The sequence below is a fragment of the Scleropages formosus genome, chromosome 2 (genome assembly GCF_900964775.1).
Source record: "Scleropages formosus chromosome 2, fSclFor1.1, whole genome shotgun sequence".
Taxonomy (NCBI): domain Eukaryota; kingdom Metazoa; phylum Chordata; class Actinopteri; order Osteoglossiformes; family Osteoglossidae; genus Scleropages; species Scleropages formosus.
In genome coordinates this window covers 903,609-929,678 of record NC_041807.1, presented here as the reverse complement: position 1 = coordinate 929,678, position 26,070 = coordinate 903,609, and the positions used below count along the sequence as shown (strand labels likewise).

The window sequence follows — 26,070 nt, the reverse complement described above, 5'->3', positions numbered from 1 at the left end:
TCCAGCTTACGCTGAAGAACCACTCCGGTTCGTTCCTCCTCGGGTCTAGGGTGATTTTTATTACTGAAAGTCACGCTGTGGATAAAGTCACTGGACTTGCAATGGTGGCAGAAGAAGGAAGCTGTGTTTCCCCAGCGTGGACGGTGTCCACAGGTGTGCCGTCGGGGTCCTTTCGGTGCGCAGGGGGGAATTGGGCCGAACTGGAGACGCGCGACTGGAATGAAGAGTCCTGTGAGCCGATGGCCCTGGGAGGAGCCTCCATAAGCCATAAAAGGTTACCGCACGGACCGAGCCCCTCACACAGGCGCAGACGCTTGTCCGTCCGTCACGGCTGCCACTGGTTTTCTTCACGACTTTGTTTAGCCAAGAAAACGTCTGACCCGACGCAGAGACCCGTTCGCTCACTGGTGTCGCGCGGAACACAGGGAGCCGAGACGGCTGAACCCAAGCGCGGCGTTGTTCGTCAGACGTTGAGGGAAGAGGCAAGGTCTCGAAACCGGGGACGGGGTCGGTCGATCGGCGAACGGGACGGGAACGAGGATCCGTGGACGTGGTCGGAGAACGAAGCGAGGAGTCAAAAAAACCGGAGATCGTGGACAGAGCGAGAGTGTAGTAACACGAGGAAGGGCGGTTGTCCCAAACGAGATTCCGCAACGGTACGGGAGCTGAAGAGGGCCTTTATAAGGTGAGCGATTACTCACGAGCTAGTGCGGAGTCAGGTGTTGTTGCTTGTGTTGCGGGCGCGGACGTGACAACCGGTGCGGTTCTGGAGCAATTCCGTAGCGAAGGGTCCAACGGCATTTCCTTTCCGGGGATTTCAGCCTGCAGATCTCCGGTTTGCTCCACTTTCTTAACCACTGCGACCTCACACCCCCCGCCCCCCCATCTCCTCTTGGCCTTTTAGCGTAGACTAGTGGATGCGTTCCCAAGGCCCGACGCGCATGTGTCACAAGGCCAGTCTGTGTGATTTCCGACCGACAAGGTGCAGCACTGTAAATAAAGGAGCCGTGAGGGAGAATAAGCTTTATTAGACACTGATTTAATTGGCTGCAGACCGGCCTTCTAAATTACTGACGCTATGGAAACCACAAGTTTGCTTTTTTCCCTCTGCGTTCCTTAACTAGTACACATTTAAGAGCCGAGGACTGAAACAATTACAAAGGACTCAGCACGTAAGGGGCTGAACAGATGTTCGTAGTCTGGATATGGATTTGTAGATATCATTTAATATTTTAAACATTGTGAGGGCAGCCATGCTTAAACAGGCTCCATCCTGAAAAGAAAGGTATTGGCGTCAATAAAAATTTTAAGACTCCTTCGAGTGGCTCTGGTGTAATCGGCAGGCTTGAGAAGATAAAAGTTTGATTTTAATGTGACCAGTAATGTGTTTTCATTGCTTGCTAGCAAGCCCAGGGGGAACGATCACAATTGTTCTAATTGCATTTGTCCTCTGGATCTGAAGATGCTTGCCGCTCATGCACGCGGGCGGGATCTGGTGGCGTTTAAGCCCACGGACTCTTCTGCCCCCACTGAAGACCGCTCGAGTCTTGGGCTTGTTCACGGGAACTTTGTTCTCCTGTGGTCACATGGATCGCGCGCGGTCATTCCGTCCTCACCGTGTGGTCTCGCGGTGCCGCCTGTGATTGCTGCACGGCGTGTCTCCGCACCGGGACACCTGGGACAACTGCCGTTAACGCCAGTCTCCTCTGCTCGATCTCACGGTGGACCGGTTCCCGCATGAGGAGTGTGTTCACGGTTTAGTTCCCGTGTGTGCGCACGCACACCTGTGTTGACCACAACCTCTCACTGGCCTGTGCTCTTATCTGAGACTGTGCTGTATGTCGTCCTCCTGTGGCCACAGTGGTGGGATAGACCCAGAAGGCCAATATCGATCAGGACGGCTCCTTCAGGCTTCTTGATGTCGATGTGACGCCGCTCCAGCAGCCCCCTCCTTTTGCCCCTCAGACCCCCGCCGCCACCCCACCCCTCCCGACACCCCGACCCTCTGAACACAGAGCTTCTTTCTTATTCTTTCTTCTTGTGCCTCCCCATCCTCTCCTCTCCCACCCTCGCCGGTCTCTGCAGAACGCCTTCTTCAGCCTTTGAAGTTGGGGCCCTGAAATGAAAGGCTGTGTTGCGGTGGAGATGGTGGGGTTGGGGGGGGCGTTAGGTGTTTGCTTTGTGGGCCTGGTGTAGGGGATTGTGGGAGGCCATGGGGAGGATGGGGGGTGGGCGGTTCTTTGGAAGGGGAGCCTCCCGTGCTTCGGAACCGTCAGACCCGAACTTGCTTTCGCTGGGGTGGGGGGGTTTACCATTATGAACAGCCCACAATTTCTCCACTTTAATGAAACGTGTGTGTGCTGTTTTTGCGCTCTTCTTACTTGCACCAGCCTACGGTGTGTTCAGAACGGCGAGCAAACAGGCGGCCTGCAATTGGGACGCTTGTATGTGCCGCCGATGATCCGATCCGCTCGGCTTGCCCGAATCCGGCACGTGCCGGCACACGCTGGTGCAGGCTGGCGCTGCGGTTGGCTCCCGGCCGCGTTCCCGCCGCACCGCGTTGTCCCCTCCCGCGGGAAACCTGAGCTCCGCCAAGAGGATTTGTGAGCGATGCTGTTTATTGGGGGCAGCGCCAGGTGGTGCAAGGTCGTGGCTGGGTCCTTCCCTCCGTTGGCTTTGCTGTCAGCGGCGACCGATAAGTGTCGTGGGCAGAGCGAGGGCTCAGGCGAGACGCCGAACCGTCGCCGGAAGCTCGGCGGCGAAGGGGCGGGGCCTGCGGAGAGGAGCAGAGGCTCTTCGCTGCTGTGCTCCGGACCCCGTGCCGTGTTCCTCGCCGCGATGTGAAATCCCCGAGAGAAGCTGATCTTCAGACTCCCCCCAGCACCGCATCCGCGCGGTTCTCTCTGGGCGCAGGCCCTAGGTAGCGCAGCGACTCATATGTTTTGTTGCACATGAAAGAGAATAATGTAAATCCCTGCAACGCAGGGTCCCAGTCCAGCGAAGAGCAGGCCTCGCACTTGGATGTGTGGAATCTGATTCGACGGTTCGCCCGAGCGCCGCCTCTTGCCTACAAGCTCTGTGGGAGACCATTGCGAGGGACTTCTTATTATAGATATTGTTTTGTTGCTTAGCCAAGACCCTTCCTCAAAACAGCGTACAGCCTTGCTGGTTATACTTCTGGAGCGGTTGAGGTAATGCACCCTGCTCAAAGGCATGCAAACAGGGCCCCTTGTTTGGGCCTTGAGCTAGCAACCTTTGGGGTCAAAGGCCATGCAACGAGGCACTCTGCTACCTGCTGCTTCCTTCTTAGATGCCAAGAAACAAGATGCATTTCTGGAGATTCGTGGTCTTACCCTTAATGACTTCTTGTGTTTGTGTCTCATACGATCCTACACTTTATGCCGCTCAAAGGGTTCGAGGTTCAGCGTGTTAACCGCAGGTGTGTCACTCCGGCAAAACGGAGTAGTGAGCATCACCCCGAGCTACCCTAGCTGCTCCTTGAATTCCTCAGAATTGCGGAGGCCTTAAAGACGTGCTATGACAGAACGCTGTACGCCCGCGTGTGAAAGTGTGTGTAATTTCACTACTTTGCTCAGTAACTCTCTTGACTGCAGGAGACCTTTGGCGTTGTTGGCGAAAAATAAACGTTGGATGGAATTTGAGTTCGCTTAGCAGAAGCGTCCACTACGAAATCTTCGCGATGCGGTCGCGTGCCATTGGGGGTAACCACAAAATGGGAAATAGAGGCGTGCGTCTCGAAGTCGGCGTGCACCGTGGTCCTCGTGCTCCGTACTCCGCGTCATTCATATCCATTGTTCGGATGCTCCGTCGCGTTATCGTACATTTGCGTGTTTGTCCGCCACTGAAACGCTGAAAGATCCCCGACCGCTTTCCCCACCATCAGATCTCTTGCGGGCGCGCCAGGAGGCCGCTGCCGTGGTGAGGAACCCAGCAGCCATGGAGGGCCACCTGTCCTCTGCCGGCGGCACGTCGAGCCAGCGCCGCAAGCAAGGCCTACCTCAGCATCGCGACGCGCACTTCTCGGAGAGGTAAGGCACACAGAGAGAGACGCGCCTCTCGGAGGGGTCAGCCGCGTGCAAACACGCACGAGTACAGACATTCGCGCGCGTGCCGTGGGAAGCACGCGCCGCGCACGCTCACAGTCACATGGTTCTAAACACACTCGTGTATACGGTACGTGCGTTCGCGCACACGCGCCGAACAGGATCCACAAATTTTGAGCAGTTCAGCAGGAATGACTCGAGGACATTCATTCGGGGTGAAGTTGCTCTCATCGGGTGGACTGGTGAGTGGAGCGGTGAGTCCGTGGGAAGTTGGACAGCGACTCCAAGGGGCTCTAAAGTCAGGGTGCGAACAGTCGGACACAGCCTGCAGGTTGCTGATCGCTGTGAACAGAAGCGCGCGCGCGCGCGCACGCACACACACACACACACACACACACACACACACGCACACACACTCTGACTGACCAGATCGCCGGACACGGCCCGCAGAGAACCAGCACTTGACATGAGTGAGGAATCAGACTCTGCACAAAGGCAGAAACATATGTCGGCCCCTCACGGCTTCCCACCCTCAGAAAAAGCAGAGAAAAGGACAAAAAAACCAATAGAATGGCATAAATATTTTATGCTCATAATGAACACAAGCTCCTGCGTGGATGAATACTGCATGAGCTCTGGAAACACCACATGCTATTCGGGATGGAGGAACCAAGGGAGCACATGGGTGTTCACGTTAATGAAATGTGACCTTTGCATTGTCCTTCTGCACACACGCTCGGTGTGATTCTGTCAGGAGCTGCGGCGAATCTCCATGCGCCCCCCCCCCCTTCCGATCCTCACGGCCCAGGGCTCTCCCCTCCCCCAAAGCAAACCTCAGCAGCAGGAGCGGCCTGGGTAATTGGCTGTCGATTATTTATATGGCAAGGGGAGCAGGAGTATCAATAATGGGTTAGGCGGGAGGAGGCCGAGCCGCCCGGCACGAGGGTGTCCAATTTCCATGCCGGCTTCCTGTCGGGAGCGCAGTGTGGGGCTGGTCTTAGGGCCGCCGCAGGAATCGCTGGAGAGAATAATTAGCCACACAGGACTGTGGCGTGGGCTTGTGTGCCTGAGTGTGTGTGTGTGTGTGTGTGTGTGTGTGTGTGTGTTCTGGACACTGTGAAACAAAATGCTTCGAGAATTAGCAAAACCTCGCCAACTTTCACGTTTGTCATTTCATCGGGTTCAGATGAGCATTTACTGCGGCGCGACGTCCCCACGGTGACGGGTAAACAAACAGTCGAGCGCGTGCGTCTCTGCGCTTCACGAATGCGGGAACGACACGGTTAAAGCACAGGCTTGCGTGCGGCTGCTCCCCTCACGCTGCGTGCGGAGCATCGGGACCGAGCGGTGAGTCATAGCCAAGGGGCTCCAACCTCATGTCGCCTCCTCCTAATTGATTATCCGTTAAAGCGTATTGTTAAAAACAAATCATTGCAGGAATCGATATTCTGAGAGCGCGCCGGGCTGTTCGTCTTGGCTTAGACAGCAGATCCCCTTTAGTAATCTGCAAGGCAAATCCTAATGTGTTTGGCACTCTAGTCCTGCGGGGTCGGGGTGGCGGGGGGCGGGGGGCGGGGGGGGGGTTCATACATTTTAATGAGTTTCCTGTGTAAATGCCTGTCTTTGGATCGGGGTCCTAATCCGTCCCGCGCTTGCGTCGTTAAGGGCCGCCCGTGGGCTCACCCCACGGGCCAAATGGCTCCGCAGGGGGCCGGGAGGTTGGGGCGAGGGGGCGGCCGCGCTCTCCGGCAACGGGGGGGGAGGCGGGACGTTGCTGCCCCCACGTCGTGCGACCGAGCGCTCCTACGAAGGCCGCACCTGCCTCGAGACTGTTCCGGAAAGGCCGGGAGGCGCGCCGTTACGCCTCGTCGCCGGGAGGCTCCGAAAATGCGAAGGGCGGGAAGAACTCAGAGGGGAGGAAAGCGGTTCGATGGAAAAGTGCTTCCGTTGCTCACCGAGGAGCAGTAGCTATGGCTCCACGCACTTTCTGCAGCAACCCAGTAACTTTCTGTAAGTGCATAAATTATACAGTGCAATGCGATCAGTCACCAGAGGGACGCGCGTATGGGAGAGAAACATTAGGCGATAAGAGCGTTTTCCCCCGTCTTCGCCACGTTGAACACTTAGCGCTAAAAGTGCGAAACTGGTAAGAATAAGGAAAGCAAATGCATATTCTTCTCGAGATTGCTGTTTTCATACCTTTTGTCACATCCGCCTTCGCCGTGCTCCCTTTAACGCGTCTCCCGCAGCATCTGTTAGACGTATAAATAATGTATTTAATATAGCTCGTGCGCTTACGCGCAAGCCGGCGATCCGCGCGACAAACTCCGGTCGTTGACGAGACGCGGGGGTCGAAAGGGACGGGGCCGCCTCCCGTCTCGCGGGGAAACGGTTAACGGTCGGCTTCGCTCCCGAATGGCTTCCTTCAAACTGCAGCGGCCGTCTGCCGGCCCGTCGCTCCCTGTGATTACGGCTAATTAGGATGGAGCGGACGCCTCCCGGCGCGGCCGGCCGAGCTCTAATTGACCGTTATTCATCCGCGGGGCCGCGCCGGGCGCTTGGCAGGCCGGGCCTAATTGTGCGGCCTCAGGGATTAGGCCAGGTGATTACACATCTCACAGTGTAATTACATAAGCGTCGTCCGCCGGGCCGGCCCCGGGCCGAAGGTCACGCGCCGCCCCCTCCCCGCCGCCTCCGCACCCCCAGAGATTAATTGGTGCTGCCAGCAGAGCGTGGCGCAGTGGCGGCGCGGCGATGCGATTAGCATTAACATTTCAACAGCGGGCGGATCGATCCGCGCCTTCCTTCCCTCGCCGCCCAGCCGCTCCTCTTGTTCTTCCCCCCGGACCCCCGCCACCCCCCCCCCCCCCGCGAGTGGCTATTAAAACACACAAGGGCCGTCTGGTTCAGAGGCCGCCGAGGCCCGAGGAAAAATAAAGAGGGGAGACAAAAAAAGCCGCGCAAGAGGTGCCGGCAGGGGGGTGGGGTTGTCGGGATGTGGGGAGAGTTTGGGGCGGGGACGGGGAGGGGTGCGGTCGGCGAAGGGGTGCTGGCCTCTTTTTAGGGCGCATTCAGAGCTTCTTACGTGCCGGCGAAGCCCCCTTCTCTACACCCCTGGGCAGCCCGTTCATCCACACACCCCCCCTCCCCCAGCCCCCATCCCCCAGAAACCTCCAGGATCTCACATATTTTCCTTCTCTCTGCTTTTGTTCCCCAAGTCCAGAAAAAGCCCTTCTCCCCATTTGCCCCCCCGCCCCAAAACCGGCAGTTCCTTGCTGCTCTGGAAAGTTGGAAGCTGTGTCGCTACCCAGAGATTACTGTCTGCTTCGGTCAGGAAAAAAAGAGGAAGAAATGCTATTAATGGCTCTCCTAAGGCACGGCTGCGAATTGCCGTGCCAGTGCTGCGACCCGGCCAGGCGGGAGGACGGCCGCTCCGGCTGCGGAAACGAGGCCGACGTCCACCTTGTCCGCTGCTGTGGCCGGAGAGGGTGTCCCCTTGTTGCGAGGCGCAGAGCGAAAGGAGAGGAAAGAAGCGACACGGCACGGGCGTGACGCGGTGCACGCTCGCTCCGTTGTGCGTTGAGCCCTCGGCGTGTCCCAGGATTCCTGCGCAGCGCTCTCCCCGTGCTCACCCCAGCCTTACGGCCTCGGCTCTAGTACTTGAATGTAATGTGACGGTATGGCTAGAGTGAGTAATATTTCTCTTTTTACTCCTTTTTCAAATGTTATCTCTTGTGTGTATTCCAACCGCAGGGACATATCGCACCCTCCGCCGCTGCTGTCGCCTCAGAACGCTCCCCACATCGCCCTGGGACCCCATCTGCGGCCCCCCTTCCTGGGCATGCCCTCCGCCTTATGCCAGGCGCCAGGTGAGCTGTCCTGCCCCCTCGCCATTGTGCACGAAATGCTTTTTCTGAACACGCAGTAGGAAGCACTCCAGATGTGCACGAGTATCGCAGCTGTAATACAGAACAAATACAGCGGAGGATTTTTTCCGGAATTTTTCTCGTATTTCCCCCTCATGCAATACAGAATGAAAAAGGATGTACGTTATGCACGCAAACGCACGTAGCGACACGCACGGCCCTATAGACGAGTGCTAAAGCGGCAGCTCGGGATATACGGTATACATAAGAGATGGAAACATGCGGAGCTCCTTCCTCTTTCAGGATATGGCTTTCTGCAACCCGCCCAGGCTGAGATGTTTGCACGCCAGCAGGAGATGCTGAGAAAACAGAACCTGGCAAGGTATTGTGGGACGGCTGGAGGCCAAAATCTCCTCATTCCGTTTACCTGATGCGCAAGGGCCGGGGTGAATGTACAAGAATTGCCAGCGTGAATCGCGGGGTACTGTAATAGCAATAAATATGGATGGTTGTTGCGAGGCGAACGCGCGCTCTGGCCGCGCCGCTTCCGAGAGAGCCGAGGGCCTGTGCCGAGGATGGCGGCTGAGGATGCTGTCGCCCCGCAGGCTCGAGATGTCGGCCGAACTGCTGAGGCAGAAGGAGCTGGAGAGCCTGCACAGGCAACGGCTGCTGGGGGAGCCGTTGAGCCTGCACCCCAGCCTGCCCCCCGAGCACCCGGCCCTGCGCAGCCTGCACGACATTCCCGAGGGCCACCCGCTGCGCGAGGAGCTGAGTCGTCGCAACGCCATGCTGGTGCTGCGCCACAACAGCACTCCGCTGCTCTCCTTGAACCACCAGGGTCCGGCCAAGGAGTCGAGCGCGCGGAAGAGCGCCCGCAAAGCGGGCCACGGCCGCAGCGACCCGCAGGAGGGCCCCTCCGAGGTCAAGGATCTCCACGGCGAAGGCCGGGCCCACGACGGAGCGGCGGACGGAGCCGACGAGGAGATGAAGGACTCGGAGAGCGATGCGGAGGGGGCCGACGACAGGCTCGATGGGCGCGCCAAGGCGGAGGGACACGCTCACAGGGCAGAGCTGTGCCCGGGCAAAGAGGCAGCAAAGCCTGGAGAGGGCAGCCGGGAGCCGGGGGAGCCGTCGGGACGACTGAGCGCCCCCTGTAGCTCTGCGGGGCCCCCCTCGCCCAGCCACCGCCCCTTCACGCCTGGAATCGGCAAAAGCGAAGCCAAGTACATCCCCCCCGGGGTGGTGCCCCCGCTGCCCACCCAGATGTTCCCGTTCGGCTTCCCGTACTCCAGCCCCTACTTCCACGCCGGTAAGACCCCGCGACTGCGTTTCCGTTTGCCCCGTGCGAAAAGAAACACTCGTGTCACTCGCTGCCGGGAAACGTGGGAGCGCGCTTCTTGTTAATTATTACATGTTTTATGGGAAAAAGCAGTTACTCTTGGAAAACGTTTATTGGGTTTGATTCCGGTTTTGACCTGTTTATTACTGCAAGCGCTTATTTTCTGCGCTAAAGGGCAAGGTACTTCACCCGGGGCGCACCAGTATAAATGTTGGCTGTATAAGCAAGTAAAGGAGTAAGTTGCTCCGGTTGAACCGGTCGGCACGGCAACCATGCGAAGCAACGTTGGGTACCGTTTAAAACGGGTTTTGAAGCCGTGTACGATCACCGCCCAAACGAGCACCTCGGTCCGGCTCGGGTCCCTCACTCTGCCGTGGTCACGCGCGTGGGATACGTCAGCTTCCCTCGAGGGCTCTCCACTCCCTTCTCGTACATCCCAGATAAAACAACGCAAAAGCTTCGGTCTTGCTCCATGTATACATTCAGAGAACGTGTAGATGCGTTCGCGGAGATCCGGTTGCGCTTTGTAGTCAGAGACGTGTTTGCTTTCTGAATCGGCCACGATTTCCCTCCCGTTCACATAAAAGCAGAAGCACCGCCTTCTCTGGGCGACCCATCCATCAGGAAGGGGCGGTGACCTCATCCCTGGCTGATATGGGAAAAGCAGGACCGCTGGCGTACTCTGAAGCGATGCGTTTCCCCTCTGCAGGGCCCATGGGAGGTGTGTTCCTGGACGGCGAGGAAGCAGGGCCCGTGGAAGACATCAGCAAGTGGACGGTGGAAGAGGTGTGCGGCTTTGTAGGCGGCCTGGCCGGCTGCGGCGAGTACGCTCAGGTGAGCGGGAGCGCCGGTTGCGGGGGGGAGGGAGGTTTACGTCACATCCCCGACTAACAAGATGTTTCCGCTCCCCAAACTTCTGAGAGCAACCTTGAAGCGCTGCGAAACATTTCGCTGTGGTTGTCATGACAACAGTCACCTTCATGCCTGCATTATATCTCCGGCCGTAGGGGCTCTAGGATGCGTATTTACATTACGCCTTCTAGAAAGCTCCCGGTGCGATCCTGTCCAATCAGAGTCGTCGAAACCCCCGGGCGGAATTAGCTACGGTCTCTCGGTCGACGGCCTCGGCTGACGTGCGTCCCGGTTCTCCTTGTCCAGGTGTTCCGGGAGCAGGCTATCGATGGGGAGACCTTGCCGCTGCTCACCGAGGACCACCTGCTCAATAACATGGGCCTGAAACTGGGCCCCGCGCTCAAGATCCGCTCCCAGGTAAGTGCGCCGTCTCCCGGAGCACGCTCCCCAGCTCCTCCTCTCCTCGTCTGGGCGAAGCTGCCGAAACGATGCGGTGGCAAGGGGAGTGCGGAGCTGGCAGTGTCGCTCGCGTGAAGCCGCGGCGCTCCGTCATTCCGTGCGCATCTTTCTCGGTGCATTGGGATCCAGGGCTGCCTCTGAAATGCGACCTGTCCCTAGGTGGCGCGCCGCATCGGCCGAGTCCTCTACATGAACAGCTTCCCGCTGGCCTTCCCGCTGCCCCCGTCGGCCCTGCGCCCCCTCGAGAGAGACCCTGCTGTCGGCGAGACCCGGCCCACGTCCGCCGGCAGCACGCCCTCCACGTACGGCGCCACGCCCTCCGGACGCTCCTCGCCCAAGCAGGAGAACGGAGGCGCTTCGGCCGCCGGAGCCTGCGATGTCGCGAAGACACCTTCTTAGAAAGGGCGGAGAGCTGTCAGACCCTCGGGACAGCTTCGGCGCCTGCCGTGGAGAGGGGAGACGAGGGGGGCGCGGCGGGAGGGTGCGGAGCGGACGCTCCGGAGACGTGGGCGCGGCACACACGCGGACAGCGGCTCTTCGGCAGGCGGGTGGAAGGGAACGGAGGAAGACGGTCCCGGCAGCTGCTCGCTCATGACCCGAACGCTAAGTGGTCAGCGGCGCCCCTCCCCCACACCCCGATGACAACGGGAAGTGAAAGGGGAAAATGGGACCCCCCCGTCCACACCCTCCAACATTTACGCCACTCCATAGAGGAACTGACTTCCGCAACTATGCATTCTGTGGATCAATACCAAAGAGGGACGTGTGATCCAGCGTAACGTTGTGTGTCATGTGCGCGGCCAAGCGGGCGCCTGCTGAAGGGACGACGCTTGGCGGCAAAAACGGGCCGGTGACCGTGCGGTCGGACACAAGGACAAGCGGACTCGCAGCAGCCTGAAAGCGAGACGGGCGGCGCTGACCTCGGTCCGGGCGTACCCCCCCCCCCGGCAGAGCAACTGTTGAGCCGGAGCGGCCGCCTTAGGGACGGCACCGCGCACAACCGGCGCGTCCGAGCTGAAGCGCACGAGCACGCGGCTCCGGACTAAGTGGGGCCGCGCGGCAGAGACGGCAGAGCTGTCCTGAGGGTTGCATAAGTGGTACTTTTTCGTTAAGTGTTAGTTGCACGCATTACTTTTTCATAACTGAACAAAATATGACTTGCTAACTTTCGGTGGTACGTTTTTCAACTCTTCTGTTTGATACTTATTCTGTTGTAATATTAAAAGCCCTACCTTCTAATGCTGCTTCCTAGCAAATACATATGAAAACCAAGAAAAAAAAAATATTTATAACTTTTTTCTGTTGTAGCTAGGTGGATGTGATACAGTAGGTATATAATTTTGGTATAAAGTTATTCATCCTTTAAACGGATGCCAAAGATCAACCTTATTTTTTTTTTTTCTTTTTTTTTTTCTCTTTGTTACAGGGGAATTAAAGGCGCAGAGCTCTTTATGCAAATCTTTGAATCCGTTATGAATTTGTATGAAAAAAAAAACGAAAAATGTTAAATTAAAACGGTCTGTCGGTTTCCCATTCAGATCCTCGGTGTTTTTACCTCCTTTTATGAATTCCCTGCCGAAATAAACTGCTGAATGAATCCCTTTCAAAGGGTTTCCTTGGACCTGTTTACAACGGACGGCTGCTGATTTATGAGCGCGTTCGCGCATTCCGACCCCCGCCGGAGAGGTTCTGGGATCGACCCCACGGCGGCGAATTCCCTGGGCCGCGTTCACGTCGCAGCAGGTGCCGCGCTCCGGTCAGGAGCGACTGGAAGGCCGGGAAGGCTGCGGCCCCTTCGGCCCCGAACCCCAGACGCACCCGGAGAGGATCCGGCCTCGAGAGACGCTCGCTGTCTGCCGCGGACGCCTGCCGGCGCTGGCAGCTTCGCTCGTGGGCGTGCGCTCGAGCCCCGCGAGCGTGCTCACACGTGTGCGATCGCACATGTGCTCCAAATGCGGGCGCCGAACCACGCACGCGGTCGCGCCCCCTCCCTCGCCACGCAACGTTCGCATCCTATCCATGTCATACGCACCATTCGCGCTTACCTCATCCGCGGTAAACGACGGCGCTGTCGAAGACGCGCGCAGAACAAAGGGAGCGAAGACAAACGCTCGGGGGACGCGAACGCTAGGAGATGAACGTTCGCACGCTTGCACGCAGTTTTCCCGTGGGCGGTCGGAGGTTCCTGCGTCCACGCGGACTGCCTTCCGAGCCCGGTAGAGACAGAAAGGGACGCAAGACAAGAGACCCAAACATCCCTCATCTTTATAGGAGGCAGACAAGCTTGACTTTAAACTCTGATATTACAGATTAAAGTTGATACAGTACAGCTCTACTTGAAAATGTGTGAACCCCTTTTGTCCCTTAGTTTTACCATGAAATGGTTATTTAACGGGGAGCGGTGGCGCAGCGGGTTTTGGCCAGGGCCTGCCCTCCGGTGGGTCTGGGGTCCGAGTCCCACTCGGGGTGCCTTTCGATGGACTGGCGTCCCATCCTGGGCGTGTCCCCTCCCCCTCCGGCCTTGCGCCCTGTGTTGCCGGGTTAGGCTCCGGCTCGCCGAGACCCTGCTTGGGACAAGCAGCCTCAGCCGGTGCGTGTGGTTATTGAATGAGAATCAGTGTTTCTCATGTGACGTAACAGGTGCGTAAAGACCGATTCCATATGTTGCTTTAGAGGAAATCGTGTGTAGTAGAAACACGCAAGTAGTGCAGGTGTAAAAATACTTAACACCCGTGTTGCACTGGTTAAACCAAGTAGGTGAGTAGAATCGGGCTGTAAATCAATCATTTATTCTTTTTATCAGCTTAATATTTAAGATTGGCATTTTATAAGTTGATTTTAATATTTTATCTTAGAATAATGACCATCCCTATAGGTTCACACACTGTCACGCAGCTCCGTATATATATTTGGTTATGAAAAAGTGCTCAAATGTGCTACTTCACTGGTGACAACATACTGACCTTACTGTCCTTCGCATCTCACATCAGGCAGTTATTATTCTTAACCTCTCTTTAGGCTGTGAAGGTGACTTCTAGCGTTTGATAATCAATGTTACGATCATTTACACAATGGTTTATTTTCACCGTAGCAATTCAGGGTAAATGCCTCGGTAGAGGGTCAAACGGCAGGAGTTGAGCCAACAACCTTCGGACCGCAAGGTTACGGCCCCGACCGCCGCACCACCTGCCGTCCCGCTTCGCGGCCTCCGCGTCCTTTAGCGCTTCCCATTCGGTGGCCAAGCTGGGTACAGTTTGCCTCTCGCCAGTTCAGGGGGGCATCCGAGAGGCAGAGACAGGTAGAGACGGGGGATCCGACCTTTCGCCCTGCGGTGAGGAAGAGGCCGGCGCTTTTCACAAGCGCGGCACCTGGATTTTTCGCAGAATTAAAGGCTGACGACGACAGGGGTGGAAGGAGGGAAGGAGAGCGATGTAGAGGAGATGGATTTGGGGGGGAGGCGTTCGGGGGAATTGCTGGCGCAGGAACACCGCGCTCTCTGTTCCCGCTCTGCCTCCCGGGGAGAGGGGCTGGCAGCCGATCACAGCCGGGCCTGGCAGACGGTGCCTCTGGGCAAGGCCCCAGGGCCCTCTGCTCCGCTCTCAGCCAGGCAAGGACAGACACACGCACGCACGCACGCACACACACATACAGAGTCATGCGCAGATACACAGACAGCCACAAGTACACACAGTCTCATACCCATGGTCAGGGTCCGTCACACACCTACGCGTTCGCGCACATATCCGCGGTCCCCCTCGTACACGGCTGCAATCGCACGCCGAGTCTCCGGCACACCCGGGCACTCACGCACGCTCCTATTCCTGCCGGCTCTAAGCCGAAAGCAGTAAATGATTCATAATCACACCCCGAAAGACCTTGCTAAGATGTTAAAATTAATTTTTAAAAATCTAATAATTCCCGCCCCTTTTATTAAAACAGGCCGACTGACTCGTGTCATTTTCATCCGTATCTGCGACCGCAGTGTGTTTTTTCGGGGTTTACCACCCTCGCGATGACGTTTTATTAAAAAATGCCTCGACGAGGTCAGCAAGGCACGGACGCGAGTGAACGCGCACGCGGACGCACGCGGAGGGATGGGCGACGCGCACGAGAAGTTTCTCGCAGCAAAGCCCCGATTCCTTCGAGTTCCTTTCTATCCGAAAGCCGAATACATCGCGCAGTAATTACGTGCGCTGTTTATGACACCTCCGGATCGTTACGCATGCCCTCGATACCTTTGCAAACAGTTTAATCCAGCTGAATGACACTTCCAGGTGTTGGGCTAAAATTAAAAGAGCGGTTAATAACTTTCATTTCAGCCATTGAGGCCCAACGGCAGAAATTCTTCATTTTTATCCCCTTCTAAAGGTGCGTTTCACGGGGGGGGGCGCCTCCAACAGCCAGGACCCGTGTGTGTCAACACGGTTCCGGAAAGACCCAACCCCCCCTTAGTGTTGTACAGCATCTCTGTACACTCATGACATTCATTATTAACCGACACCTTTGTCGAAGGCTATTTGAAAAGCGGGGTTTGAACCGAACCCTCTTTACCGTTAGTTACTCCCTGAGACGGCGGGGAAATTTCTACTGCGGTAATCCTGGGTAAGCACTTTAATCGAGGGTACTACAGCAGGAGCGCGGACTCAAACCCGCAACTTCCCAATGCGAGGCCACAGTTCTAACCGCTGCGCCACCTGCTGGCCTCGTTGTAACTCTCACTCAACACAGACACATAAACACTCCTCCCTTTATTCATTCAGGAGACACTTTCCTCCAGATGACTTGTAATGTTAAGCTGCTTATAATGATTTACCCAGCTGGGTAACCTGACTGGAATAACTCATGGTGAACACCTTGCTCAAGGGTACCGCAGCCAGAGGTGAGATTCAAACCTGTGACCTTAGGGGCCACAGGCAGCGGTTCTAACCTCTATGCCACCAGCTGTCCGAGCTCTTCCGCTCCGCATGTATGGAGTCTGGCTTTGTAAACCGTACACGTGTGGCGCGCCACGCACGGCGAGGACGCCGCCTTTGGCCTCCGTTGGGTTCTTCTTCCCAGGCGACTCCTTTGAGCTGCGCCCCCACAGCTGCTCCGAGCGCTTCCTCCTCTCCTTAATCCGACCGAGTTTGCAGCCTCACCGGCGGGTCTCCCTGCAGGCTGAGCCGGAAAACTGAAGTCAGAATACTAATGGCGGCGCGCGTTCCCCCCGGCGCGTCGTCCCCGAAGAAGCCGTCAAAAGGTCTCCCCGCTGTCCCAGCCGACGAGCCCCGTGCCCGCTGCTCTGCTCTGCTCTCCTCCTCCTCCTCCTCCTCCTCCTCAGGCCCTCTCCACCTGCTCTCCGCTCGCCCTGCCCGACACCAATCAGCGGCTCGATTAGACGCTCCTCAGCGCTCGGCGGCCCTCTCTGCATTAGCCGCAGTTTTACGTCCCCCCGGAAGACTTGGGACGGATTTCCGAGCCAGGGGCTTATAAACCAAAATGAAGGAGGTGAACGGCACGGCTGTCGCCGGAGAGAGTGCCGTACAGGTAAGGAGGAGATGAGAGGAAAGCCGCGAAATTGGAGCCTGCTCTCCGTAGGTCACCTGGAACGAACCGCCAGGCCCGTAAAAGGGACGTTTCTTTCCCAGCCGTACTAATATGAGTCGCTGCCAGGTGGCGTAGCAGTTGAGGAGCAGACATCATAGTCAAACGCAAGCAAGTGATTCTGAACCTGTCGGCGGTGCTGCCGGATTCAGCGGCCAAACATTTAGCAAACTGTTCTGAAGACGGAGCGGTCGCAGAAAATTCTCCGAACGGGTGGTCATCCGTGGCTGGGGCACAAATCCAGCTGTGGTTCCAGGCCCAGACGCAGGCGGGGGGAGGGGGTGGGGGGTGGAAGCGACTCGTCACCGGCCCGGGCAGGACAGCCCCGGCTCCGCATGCCTTCGGCATCCCGCCGCCAAGTCCAGCCGCTGCCCCTGCCCCCCCCCCACGGCCTCGGTCCACCCCACCTTTCGGCCGGGAAGAGACCGTGCTCTCGCTTCCCGTGCCGTTCCGCAAAAGCACAGAGAGGAGGTTGGAAAGGGGAAGAAATGTGAGCAAAACAAACAATATCCTGTGGCTTAATTTGGATCAGACAGATCCCTTCCTCTGGCCGCCTTCGCCCGGCGCCCCGCAACAATGCGGACGCTTCGCTTTCCCGAGACGCCCTCGTTCACCGTGGCACCGAGGTCAGCGCTGTCACGTGCGTCCGGCCACGAAGCCATCTGAGCCCACCGGGAGCGACCATACGCACCGGGCCCGATAGGAGACGAGCGGCTCGACACGCCGCTCCTCGACGACGGGCCTCCGTGGCGACCGAACCTGTTTGCGCGCGACTCCTATCCTCGGTCGAACCCGGGGCCAGAGGCCAACACACGCTAAAGAGCAGAATATAAGAACCCCCTTGGTGTTTGGGACCTCTGTTTTCGAGTATTATTACGTTTGGGGGGAAACGAGTCCAAATGATCACGTTCATGTACGAGTCCATGAGTGTGTGTGTGTGTCTGTGCTTTCCCCATGCGTGTGAGCGGAGGAAGAGGCCCCCCTCGGAACCCGGTGTTTCGGAAAAGGCGGGAGAGCTTCACCTCCATCGCAAACGTGACCCGGTCTGTTTAAAGAGCGGCGCGTTTGAACGGCTCTCTGTAAAGGCCCCTCATAAACACCCACTAAGGGCGGCCTAAACCGGCCTGGAAGCCTATATTTGTCCCTTTGCGAGACAGTAAACTCGTCGCGCGGCGGACGACTTCGAGGCGTAAACGGGGCGAATTTGCGTCGATCCGTCCGCCGCTCCCATCTGCGGCGGAGACGCTCGGGTTTTTGCCCCAACCTGCCCTAATCCCGGAGCCAAAGCGTTAGTTACTCCCCGCGTCTCACTTAGCCGCTCCGACAGGAAGGGGGAGAAATTCCTGCCCTTTGAAGGAGGATTTCACACGGAGCCGTGCGCGGCGTCGCGGAGCGGGCGCTCCCTCGCTCCGGGTACCGCGGTGCCGGGAACCGACGGGGGATCCCGACCCAAAGAGACGAAAAAGCTCCCCGGGCTCACGCAAGGCCTGGGCCCAACTCTGCGGTGAAGGAACTGGCACAGGCAGCGAGTGAAAGGCTGGAATATAAGGCAACGCTGAGCCCATATGGGAACCCCTCCTAATCTCCCTTTCCTTGAGTCTGGCCTTGTGTGTGTGCGTGTGTGTGTGTGTGTGTGTGTGTGTGTGTGGGTGTGGGTGTGGGTGTGTGTCGCTCACCCTCCCCTATGGCAGTCCCCGTCCCTGCCGCCGCCGCCGCCGCCACCACTGCCGCCGCCGCCGCCGCCGCCGCCACAGAATCTCTAATTACGCGCTGCTGGCCCCACAGGCAGTGGAGCCCGGCAACAGCCGCTCCGCCAGGCGCCCCCCCGCCCCCCCCCCGAGGAGGCGCTACATGAAAAGCCTCTAATTGTTTTCAGAGAACTCGCTGGACGACTTCCGAGCGGCATTCACTCCGCCTTTTTTTTTTTTTTTTTTTTTTTCCGCCTGCACTTATCCAGACAGGGGTCGGGGCGACAGTTGGTAACCAACGTCTGCCCTCCAAATCTACATGAGATTAAATCACCCCCTCCACCCCCCCAAAAGAAAAAGAGAGAGAGAAAAAAAAAAAGCCACACAAAAAGACAGGAGGGCTAATTAGTAAACATGAAAATGGAAATAAAACACTCTGTCCCTCCATTTTCCCTTCCTGTCCCACCCCCCCCACCCCCCCCGGCCACGGCTGTATCTATGACAACTATTTGATCAGTCTACCACCAGCCGGGCCGGGACGCGCTGCCAAGTCGCAGAGCGTTACGGATCAGTGCGGTGGGGGGGGGGGGGCGCTAAGCCGCGTGCTGCGGGCGCAGGGGAGCGGGGGAGCGGGCCGCCAGCGTCTCTCCCGGCCAACTGTTCTGAATTACGGACCCCCGCCAGGATCCAAGCCTGCGAAAAGCGGCGCGCTTCCTGTGCGGGCGAGGGCCCGCCTCGCAGGGAGCTTGCGGGGGCCGCACACAATGGATACCAGATGCAGGAAGAGAACCCCCGCCTCCCCTCCCGGCCCCCACCTCCCAAGCCCAGGCCCCAACTGCCGCTTTTTTTTTCTTCTGGAAAGCCTCCGGGCTGTATTTTGCAGAGACGTGTGTCCCGAGCTTGACCCGGCGCTGACACGGACCTCCAGGAACCGGCGCCGTGGCCCCGGCAGCCATGCGGCGAGCTCTCGGGCCCCTCTGCGACGGCTCGTGTTTCACGCCGCGGCGGCACGGGGCCGACGCACCGTAAACGCGTCGACCGCCGCCCCCAAAGTCCCCTTCGCCCGGAGGCCCTCGCCTCCCGCCGTGTCTCGCGCTGCTTCGCCCAGACGGAACACGGTGCGACGAGTCCTCCGCCCGTCTGTGAGACGAGGACTCGGCGGGAGGCTGCGAGAGGGATGCGAACCAAACCCTCCGTGTTTGCGCTTTCAGGGGTTCAAACATGAGCAGCACGTGTCTGGAAGTGGGAAATAAAAGCAAGGAACACGTGCAAACTGCGCGCGCAGATACATCTGAGTCCGTAGGCCACGCGTTCAGCAGACAGACGCCCCTCAGGACTGAGGCGTGGAGGGTTGATGTGAGAGCCCCTCCTGGTGGGGGGTCCGAGAACTACACAGCGCACGCTGAAACCCCCCTCGTCTGGCCCTGGCCGACTGGCGCCCGGAACCGCGGCCGGGAAATACGGCAGGCGTGAGCAGAAGTAGAAGCAGCGGAGCCTGGCAGCCGCCGCACCCCGAGAGCCGTCCAACCGGCGCAGGCCTGTTTGTCTGCTTCGCACATCACCCTTCGCCCTCGGGGGAGAGGGGCCGGTCAAAGGAAGCTCCGTGTCACTGCTCCTCTGCTGCTTTTGCCTTTGAGGGCTGCTTGCTGGTGCCTGCTGGTTCCTTTATGCTCGTCAGCAACACCCCAGGCAGTGCCCCATCATTTATGGATTCTCAACAAAACAAAACAACAGGAGACTTCCAAAGGGGTGGTGGTGCTGGCGGTGCTGGCGATGGTGGCGGCGGTAGAGTTCTGGACTCGTGAGCGAACGGCTGGAGGTGCCCAAGAAAGAAACTGCTCCTGTGCCCTCGAGTGGAGTACGCAACCTGAATTACTGCGGTACGTACATCTGTGTCATTGCCGGGGCGGCGCAAACATCACGAACATCACGTCGTCCATGCGAAGGATCTGCTTTGACTGGGCAAGGTCATGAAGAACAGCTCTGGAAGCACACCGGTGTTACCATAGTATAGGGTTACGGTCGTTGCCGTCGACGGACCTAAATGCCATAAATCCTCAATCCTGACCCTTGAGAAAGGTCCTTCTCCTCAGGTGCTCCAATGTAAATTACCCAACGGTACGAAAATGCCCGAAACAAAAATTTAACATTGCTAGTTGCCTTGGACAAAGGCTCCAGCTCAACGATCGTTGATAATAAATCCTGGGTATAAAATTAGATGCATTTACGCTCAAGCTGCACAGTCACGGTTAAAGTGGTCTATTGGTAGTTTCCCATCTTTAGATAAAGACCACAAATAACTGACAAGGTGACCCACTCCAGGCACAAGAAGGAGTGAAAAACTACCTTTTACTGCGGGAGAATCTCCTCGTGTCATATTTTTTCACCCTGGGGTTCGAATCTCGGCCTTTCATGATCAAGAGTCTTTCTCGGATTGAAAGTGCTCCTTAAACTCCTTCCTGTTGTTGGCGTTCCTTTCTTGTAGTTGTATGTGTTTGATGTCGGGGAAGTCCAAATTCTCCATGTGAACGCAAAGTGGAAGCAAGAAATAAGGTCTGGCCAGGCATATCAAAAACATAGTTTCTCCACTGTTGATTCACGCAACGTAGAGGCGATCATTGCAATTACAGCCAATTAACATCCAGTAGAGAAGGTCCCAGCACTAAAAAAGCACACATTTCCTCAGAAAAAGGACCATTCAGATTGTCTCATTTTTGGGATTACTTCCCGCCGTTTTGCCATGCCTTCCCATGAACCCACATTAAACAGCAGCACTGCGGCGATGTTCTTCTTTATTGTAAAGGTACCTCCGGTGCGTGGTTCAAGAGGACTCTTCCAGGCCGCTGGTCCCCTACTGTCTCTGGCTCATTCCGGAGTAACGCTGTCTTGTTAAGTGGCTGAGGGTATATCCAAAAAGCCGTCGCATCTCACCCTCAGGGCTAAAGTAGACACTTGGCTCAGCACACATGAAGACAATACTAACACAGTGTACAGGTTTACATTTATTTGCTTAGCAGATGCTTTTCTCCAGAGCGACTTCCAATGAACTCTATGTAGTTATCAGTCCACACTCCTTATTCACCACAGTGACTTACACTGCATCACTCATCCATACATCAGTGGAACACACTCTCTCTGTCACTCACACACGATATGGATGAACCTGAACAGCATGTCTTTGGACTGTGCGAGGAAACCAGAGCACCCAGAGAACAGGCAAACTCCACACAGACCGAGCGGGGATCAAACCCACGTCCTCTCGCACCACCCAGGCGCTGCGTCACCAGGAGCAGGTCTAATTCGGTTCTCCAGTTGTCTGCCTCTCAGTTTCTTTTTGGAAAAATAACAAGAAACGTGTTATTTGCCCCGCTATGGGTTGTAAACGTGCAATGGTCGAGGGGCTGGAATACACTGAGGATCTGGAGAGCTCCGTTTCGAAGACTCGGGCCTGGTGGGGTTGATCTTCTTAAAGCGGTCGGACGTGAAGGTCAAGACAAAACCGATCCAAATCATTGACTCTGGGAAATACTCCAAATGGTTATAGTGGGATAGTGAACGGATTGGGTTCGCTGTGACCCACACCTGGAGCCAGGCCTAGAGGTTGTGTTCTCCAGCGAGTACCTTGTGGCTGCCTGGCAGAGAAGAGCCCAAAAGAAGAGCCTGCCTTTTGAGCTCACCACCCACCAAGTGTGACAGGCAGAGACAGGACAGATCAGCATGGCTTAGACTGAAACAATGGAAACTGGCTTTTGAGACTTGGAATATGACCATACTGGTAGGAAAGGACTTGGACTTTGTGCCAGGGGGAGAAAATTACAGATGAGATACTGTAGATCTTTACTTTCGCAGACAATATTGGCTCCGGTACCAGACTCCCTGATTGGGGATGTATGTCTCTCACCTTTTCCGCAGTTGCCCCACATGGGAGGCACTGTGCAGGTGTGGGAATTCTCACTATCCCACAGCCGGGGGGCTGCATAACTGGAAGTCGTCCCAATGCAGAAACCTGTACGGGTGTCATCGGGGCGAACATCTGAGATCAGATCCTGCCTGATCTTAACCCAAGCAGTGAGTTGTTATTGGACTTCGGTGCAAGTCATGGACTGGCTCAACAAACACCCCGCCAGAGGACAAATTAGATCACAAGTGCGATCACAATAACTTTGGTCATAAGTCAATGACCAAAACTGTAATTGTGTTGACCGATCTTAGACCGTGGGCCCTGCATATTTGGCTGAAGATGAGTCCCCAACTGTCAACTAAACACCATCTAGCGGTGAGTTGGATCAGGTGGGAGGTACGGTATGAGTGTGGGTATCAGGACTGCGTCTACATGCCATTTGGCCCAGAGAGCAAGAGCTGCGCGAGTTCATTTGAACTCCTTCGGTGCTGGACTCTGCCAAGGGTGTGTCTTGTCTCCTCTTGTGTTTGCAGTGTTCGTGGGCAGGATATCAAGGGGCAGTTGGAGTTTGGAGATGATAGCGGGGTTTCATCACTGCTGTTTTATAGATGATGTGGTTCTGTTAGCCTCGTCACAATGTGATTTTCTGCATGCACTAGAGTGGTTTGCAGTTGAATGCGATGTGGTCAGGATGGAGGGCAGCACCTTCAGAACAGAAGTGATGGTCCTCATGAGCGAAAAAGTAAGTTGTTCTCTCCAGCTACCCCAGGTGGAGCAGTTTAAGTACTTCAGGGCCCTTTTTCTTAGTGCCGGAAGGGGGAAATTGCGAGATAAACCAACAAGTTGGGTCAACAACTGCTAACGTTCAGAACTGGGGTGGTGAAGCAGGAGCTGAGACCTCGGACAAAACTTACAGTTCGCTGCTCAGCGTGCATCCCCATCCTCACATGTGGTCTTGAGCTTGCAGAAGTGACGGAAACAACAAGTACAAGCAGTGGAAATGAGGTTCCTGTTAGAGATGGTGGGGATCAGTAAGAGGATGTGGAGCTTAGTGGTCAGGGAGGCCCTTGGAGTAGAGTTGCTGTTCCTCCAGATCAGGATGAGCCAGATAAGATGTTTTCAGCTTCAAGTTACATAATGTCTCTTCGTCACATCCTGCAAGAGGTCTACCAACCATGTCCCACTGGGAGGAAAGCCCTGGGAAGATCCCGGACATACTGGGCAGATTGCATCCCTGGTCTGGCCGGGGGAAACCTTTGGGATCCTGCAGGAAGGCTAGAACCTGTTGCTACAGAAAGGGAAGTTTGGACTTTCCTGCTTCAACTTTTGCCACTCTGACCCTCAACAAGCAAAGTGGCCTGAAAATCAATGAGTAGAACTTGCTACTTCTAAGAATTGTTTCCGATTCCTTTCGTAAAACTTGTCCATTACACGAATTTTCTAAAGGTCTTTTGCAGTATCTCTCATGGGAAAGACTTTAATGCATTCCTTACCCCCAAATGATACCACAGTTTTACCCTGTTATTAAAAGAAACTTTAAGACCATTTAAAGAGAAACTAGAAAGCAAAAAATAATACGCAGACGTGTAACTGAGCTTTGCGCGTACTCATGTCTAAATGACTGTCATGGCTTTTTACAGAAATATGCTCAAAGTTGTGTAATCACAACCAGGACCGAATGCATCAAACTCAACGGCCTAATGTAGTGTCTTCATTTGTCAAAGTGATCTTTTTGTCATGCTGATCTTTGTTTTTCATGGCTATACGCCCGTGTTGGCCTTGACTGGCAGGACACCTTGAAACCCTCCGTGATTTGGAAGTGACAGACACCAGGTGGCACAGCGGTTAAGGGCACCTGGGCTAAAGGTTGTATTTGGTCTTAGCTGTCTGATGTAGAGTAAAATATGTGTTAACGATATACAAACTGTAATCTCAAACTAAAAATCCTTTTTTGGACTGTTAAATTGCTTTATCCTTATTTTAGACCATGCAACTTAGATGTAACATATGCTGGAAGCTGTAACTGTTACTGAAATGATGTTCAAACGGTCACTAGGCTGCTTATCCAGCAATCTGAAGAATCTCACTCATTTTCAACAGCTGCTTTACTGGAGCAATTCAGAGTAAGAACTTTTTTCCAGATGATGACAGTAGTTCAGGGGAGTGGAGCCTGATCCAGCAATGCTCAGGTTACATGTGCACATCTGCTAAACTGTCTTCTGACCCCCTGCTACCCCACTGCTTTCAATCCAAAGAAACAATTGTACCGATTTTTACAGTTCGAAATTTAGCTGGAAAACGAAGTAGGCTGTATCGGATGCTGTATCGAATGCTGTATTGGATGCTGTACAGGATGCTGTAACGGATGCTGTAACGGATGCTGTAATGGATGTTGTATGGGATGCTGTACCGGATGCGGTAACAGATGCTGTATCGGATGCTGTAACGGATGCTATAACGGATGCTGTATCGGATGCTGTAACAGACGCTGTAACGGATGCTGTAACAGATGCTGTAGATGCTGTAATGGGTGCTGTATCGGATGCTGTAGATGCTGTAACGGATGCTGTATCGGATGCTGTAACGGATGCTGTAACGGATGCTGTATCGGTTGCTGTAACGGATGCTGTATGTGTAGCAGGGCTTCACGTACTTATTTTTGGGGGCAGGTGAGCAGGCAGAACTTCTACAGGTCAGTACCAAAATGTGCAACTACTTCCTCAACTCCAAATAAGAAATATACAGCAGCACTGCTACACCGAGTCAGCTGGGCAAAAAGGCCCCGTGGAAGATGAAATTCTGTGTTGAGCAGAGCGCACCAAACCCCCGCAGGAACCGCTGATTCATCTGCATTGGCTGTCAAGGCTGCTCTGCTCAAACCCCAGCGACCAACTTGGCTGAAGCGCCTGAAATTCCAGCAAATGATGGAATGGAGGCGTACGAGTCCAGTCACAGGCCTCCCTGGGGCGACGCGTGTAGGGGGTGGTGAGTGCGGGGGGGCTGGGGGGGGTGAGCTGTGACGCTCGTGGAACACCGCTAGCGGATGTGTGGCTCTCGTGGGGGGTGAAGGGGGGGAGCAGCGTCTGCCTGGCCCAGGATGTCAGAGAGACAACATGAAAGCCAAGCATGAATAATATATCACAGCGGCAACACGGAGCAGAGCGTCAAGCCTTTATTTATTTATTTATTTTTATTTATTTATTTATCTTTTTATTTTTTTTATTTATTTAAAAGAAATAAAAACAGCTTCAGTCAGATATTTTCAAAGAAAAAGCATATCAGCCAGGGAATGACTGCACAGAACCCAGGGCAAAGTGATTAAGAGGAGGCACATCCATTGTTTGACTCTTTCCGTTACATACAGATGAACATAATGTACATAAATGTAACGAGTGAGTATTGCGTATAAATTAGAACGTGTATATTTATTATGTCTTGGACTCTCAGCTACCTTGCTTTTTAAAATGCCACAGAGAAAATAAATAAAAGAGCGCTGAGCAGACCAGAGCGCTGAAGAAGGAGCGCGGGGGAAGAGAAAAGGGGTGGGATGGAAGAAGAAATGGCAGAAAAGGGATGGAGGTGGATTGAAAGAGGAAGAGAAGGGTTGAGATTGATTGATAGATTGATGGAGGTGGAGGGGCAGAAGTAAGAAGTTGGATGAAGGTTTGGAGGTATCTATCTATCTATCTATCTATCTATCTATCTATCTATCTATCTATCTCTCGGGGGTGCGGTGGCTCAGTGGGTTGGACCGCAGTCCTGCTCTCCGGTGGGTCTGGGGTTCAAGTCCCGCTTGGGGTGCCTTGCGGCGGACTGGCGTCCCGTCCTGGGTGTGTCCCCTTCCCCCTCTGGCCTTGCGCCCTGTGTTGCCGGGTAGGCTCCGGTTCCCCGTGACCCCGTAAGGGACAAGCGGTTCTGAAAATGTGTGTGTGTGTGTGTGTATCTATCTATCTCATCCTATTGAAAAGCCCAAGTGGAAAATGTCTTTCCAAGCACTGTGTTCTCACAGTAACATCACGCACAAACTCACATTAAAGGCAGAAAACGCTTTAAGAGTTTTCAGCAACATTAGCCTTATTTACGTCTGTAAAGGGATTAAAGACGCATGCGGGTGGTTGTGCAGAGAGATACATCCTATTTCCTCTTTCCATTATATTTCCTTTGTAATTCCCGGTGCCCTGTTGTCTGGAGCACATGACTTCTTTACGCCCTCTACCACCGCGCCGCCCTCGCATGTATCGTCTTTGCACCCTGTTCAGCAACAACAGGGCGCAGCGATACACAGCAGGCCCCTGGATGTGGGGAAGAGAGAGGAACG

General features: G+C 55.5%; 1 protein-coding gene across 6 annotated transcripts in view; it reads left to right on the top strand.

The window, feature by feature from the left end:
- The window catches only part of LOC108933933 (sterile alpha motif domain-containing protein 11-like), a 53,748-nt gene extending 41,443 nt beyond the window's left edge, over window positions 1-12,305 (top strand). For all 6 annotated transcript variants that reach the window (XM_029249088.1, XM_029249079.1, XM_029249093.1 and 3 more), the window contains exons 7-13: window positions 3,905-4,049; window positions 7,818-7,933; window positions 8,234-8,312; window positions 8,536-9,239; window positions 9,979-10,103; window positions 10,428-10,538; window positions 10,740-12,305. In XM_029249088.1, coding sequence (XP_029104921.1) covers window positions 3,905-4,049; window positions 7,818-7,933; window positions 8,234-8,312; window positions 8,536-9,239; window positions 9,979-10,103; window positions 10,428-10,538; window positions 10,740-10,979 — 1,520 coding nt within the window. In that variant the 3' untranslated portion in view covers window positions 10,980-12,305. The remainder of the gene's footprint in view (window positions 1-3,904; window positions 4,050-7,817; window positions 7,934-8,233; window positions 8,313-8,535; window positions 9,240-9,978; window positions 10,104-10,427; window positions 10,539-10,739) is intronic.
- The last annotated feature ends 13,765 nt before the right edge of the window (window positions 12,306-26,070 follow it).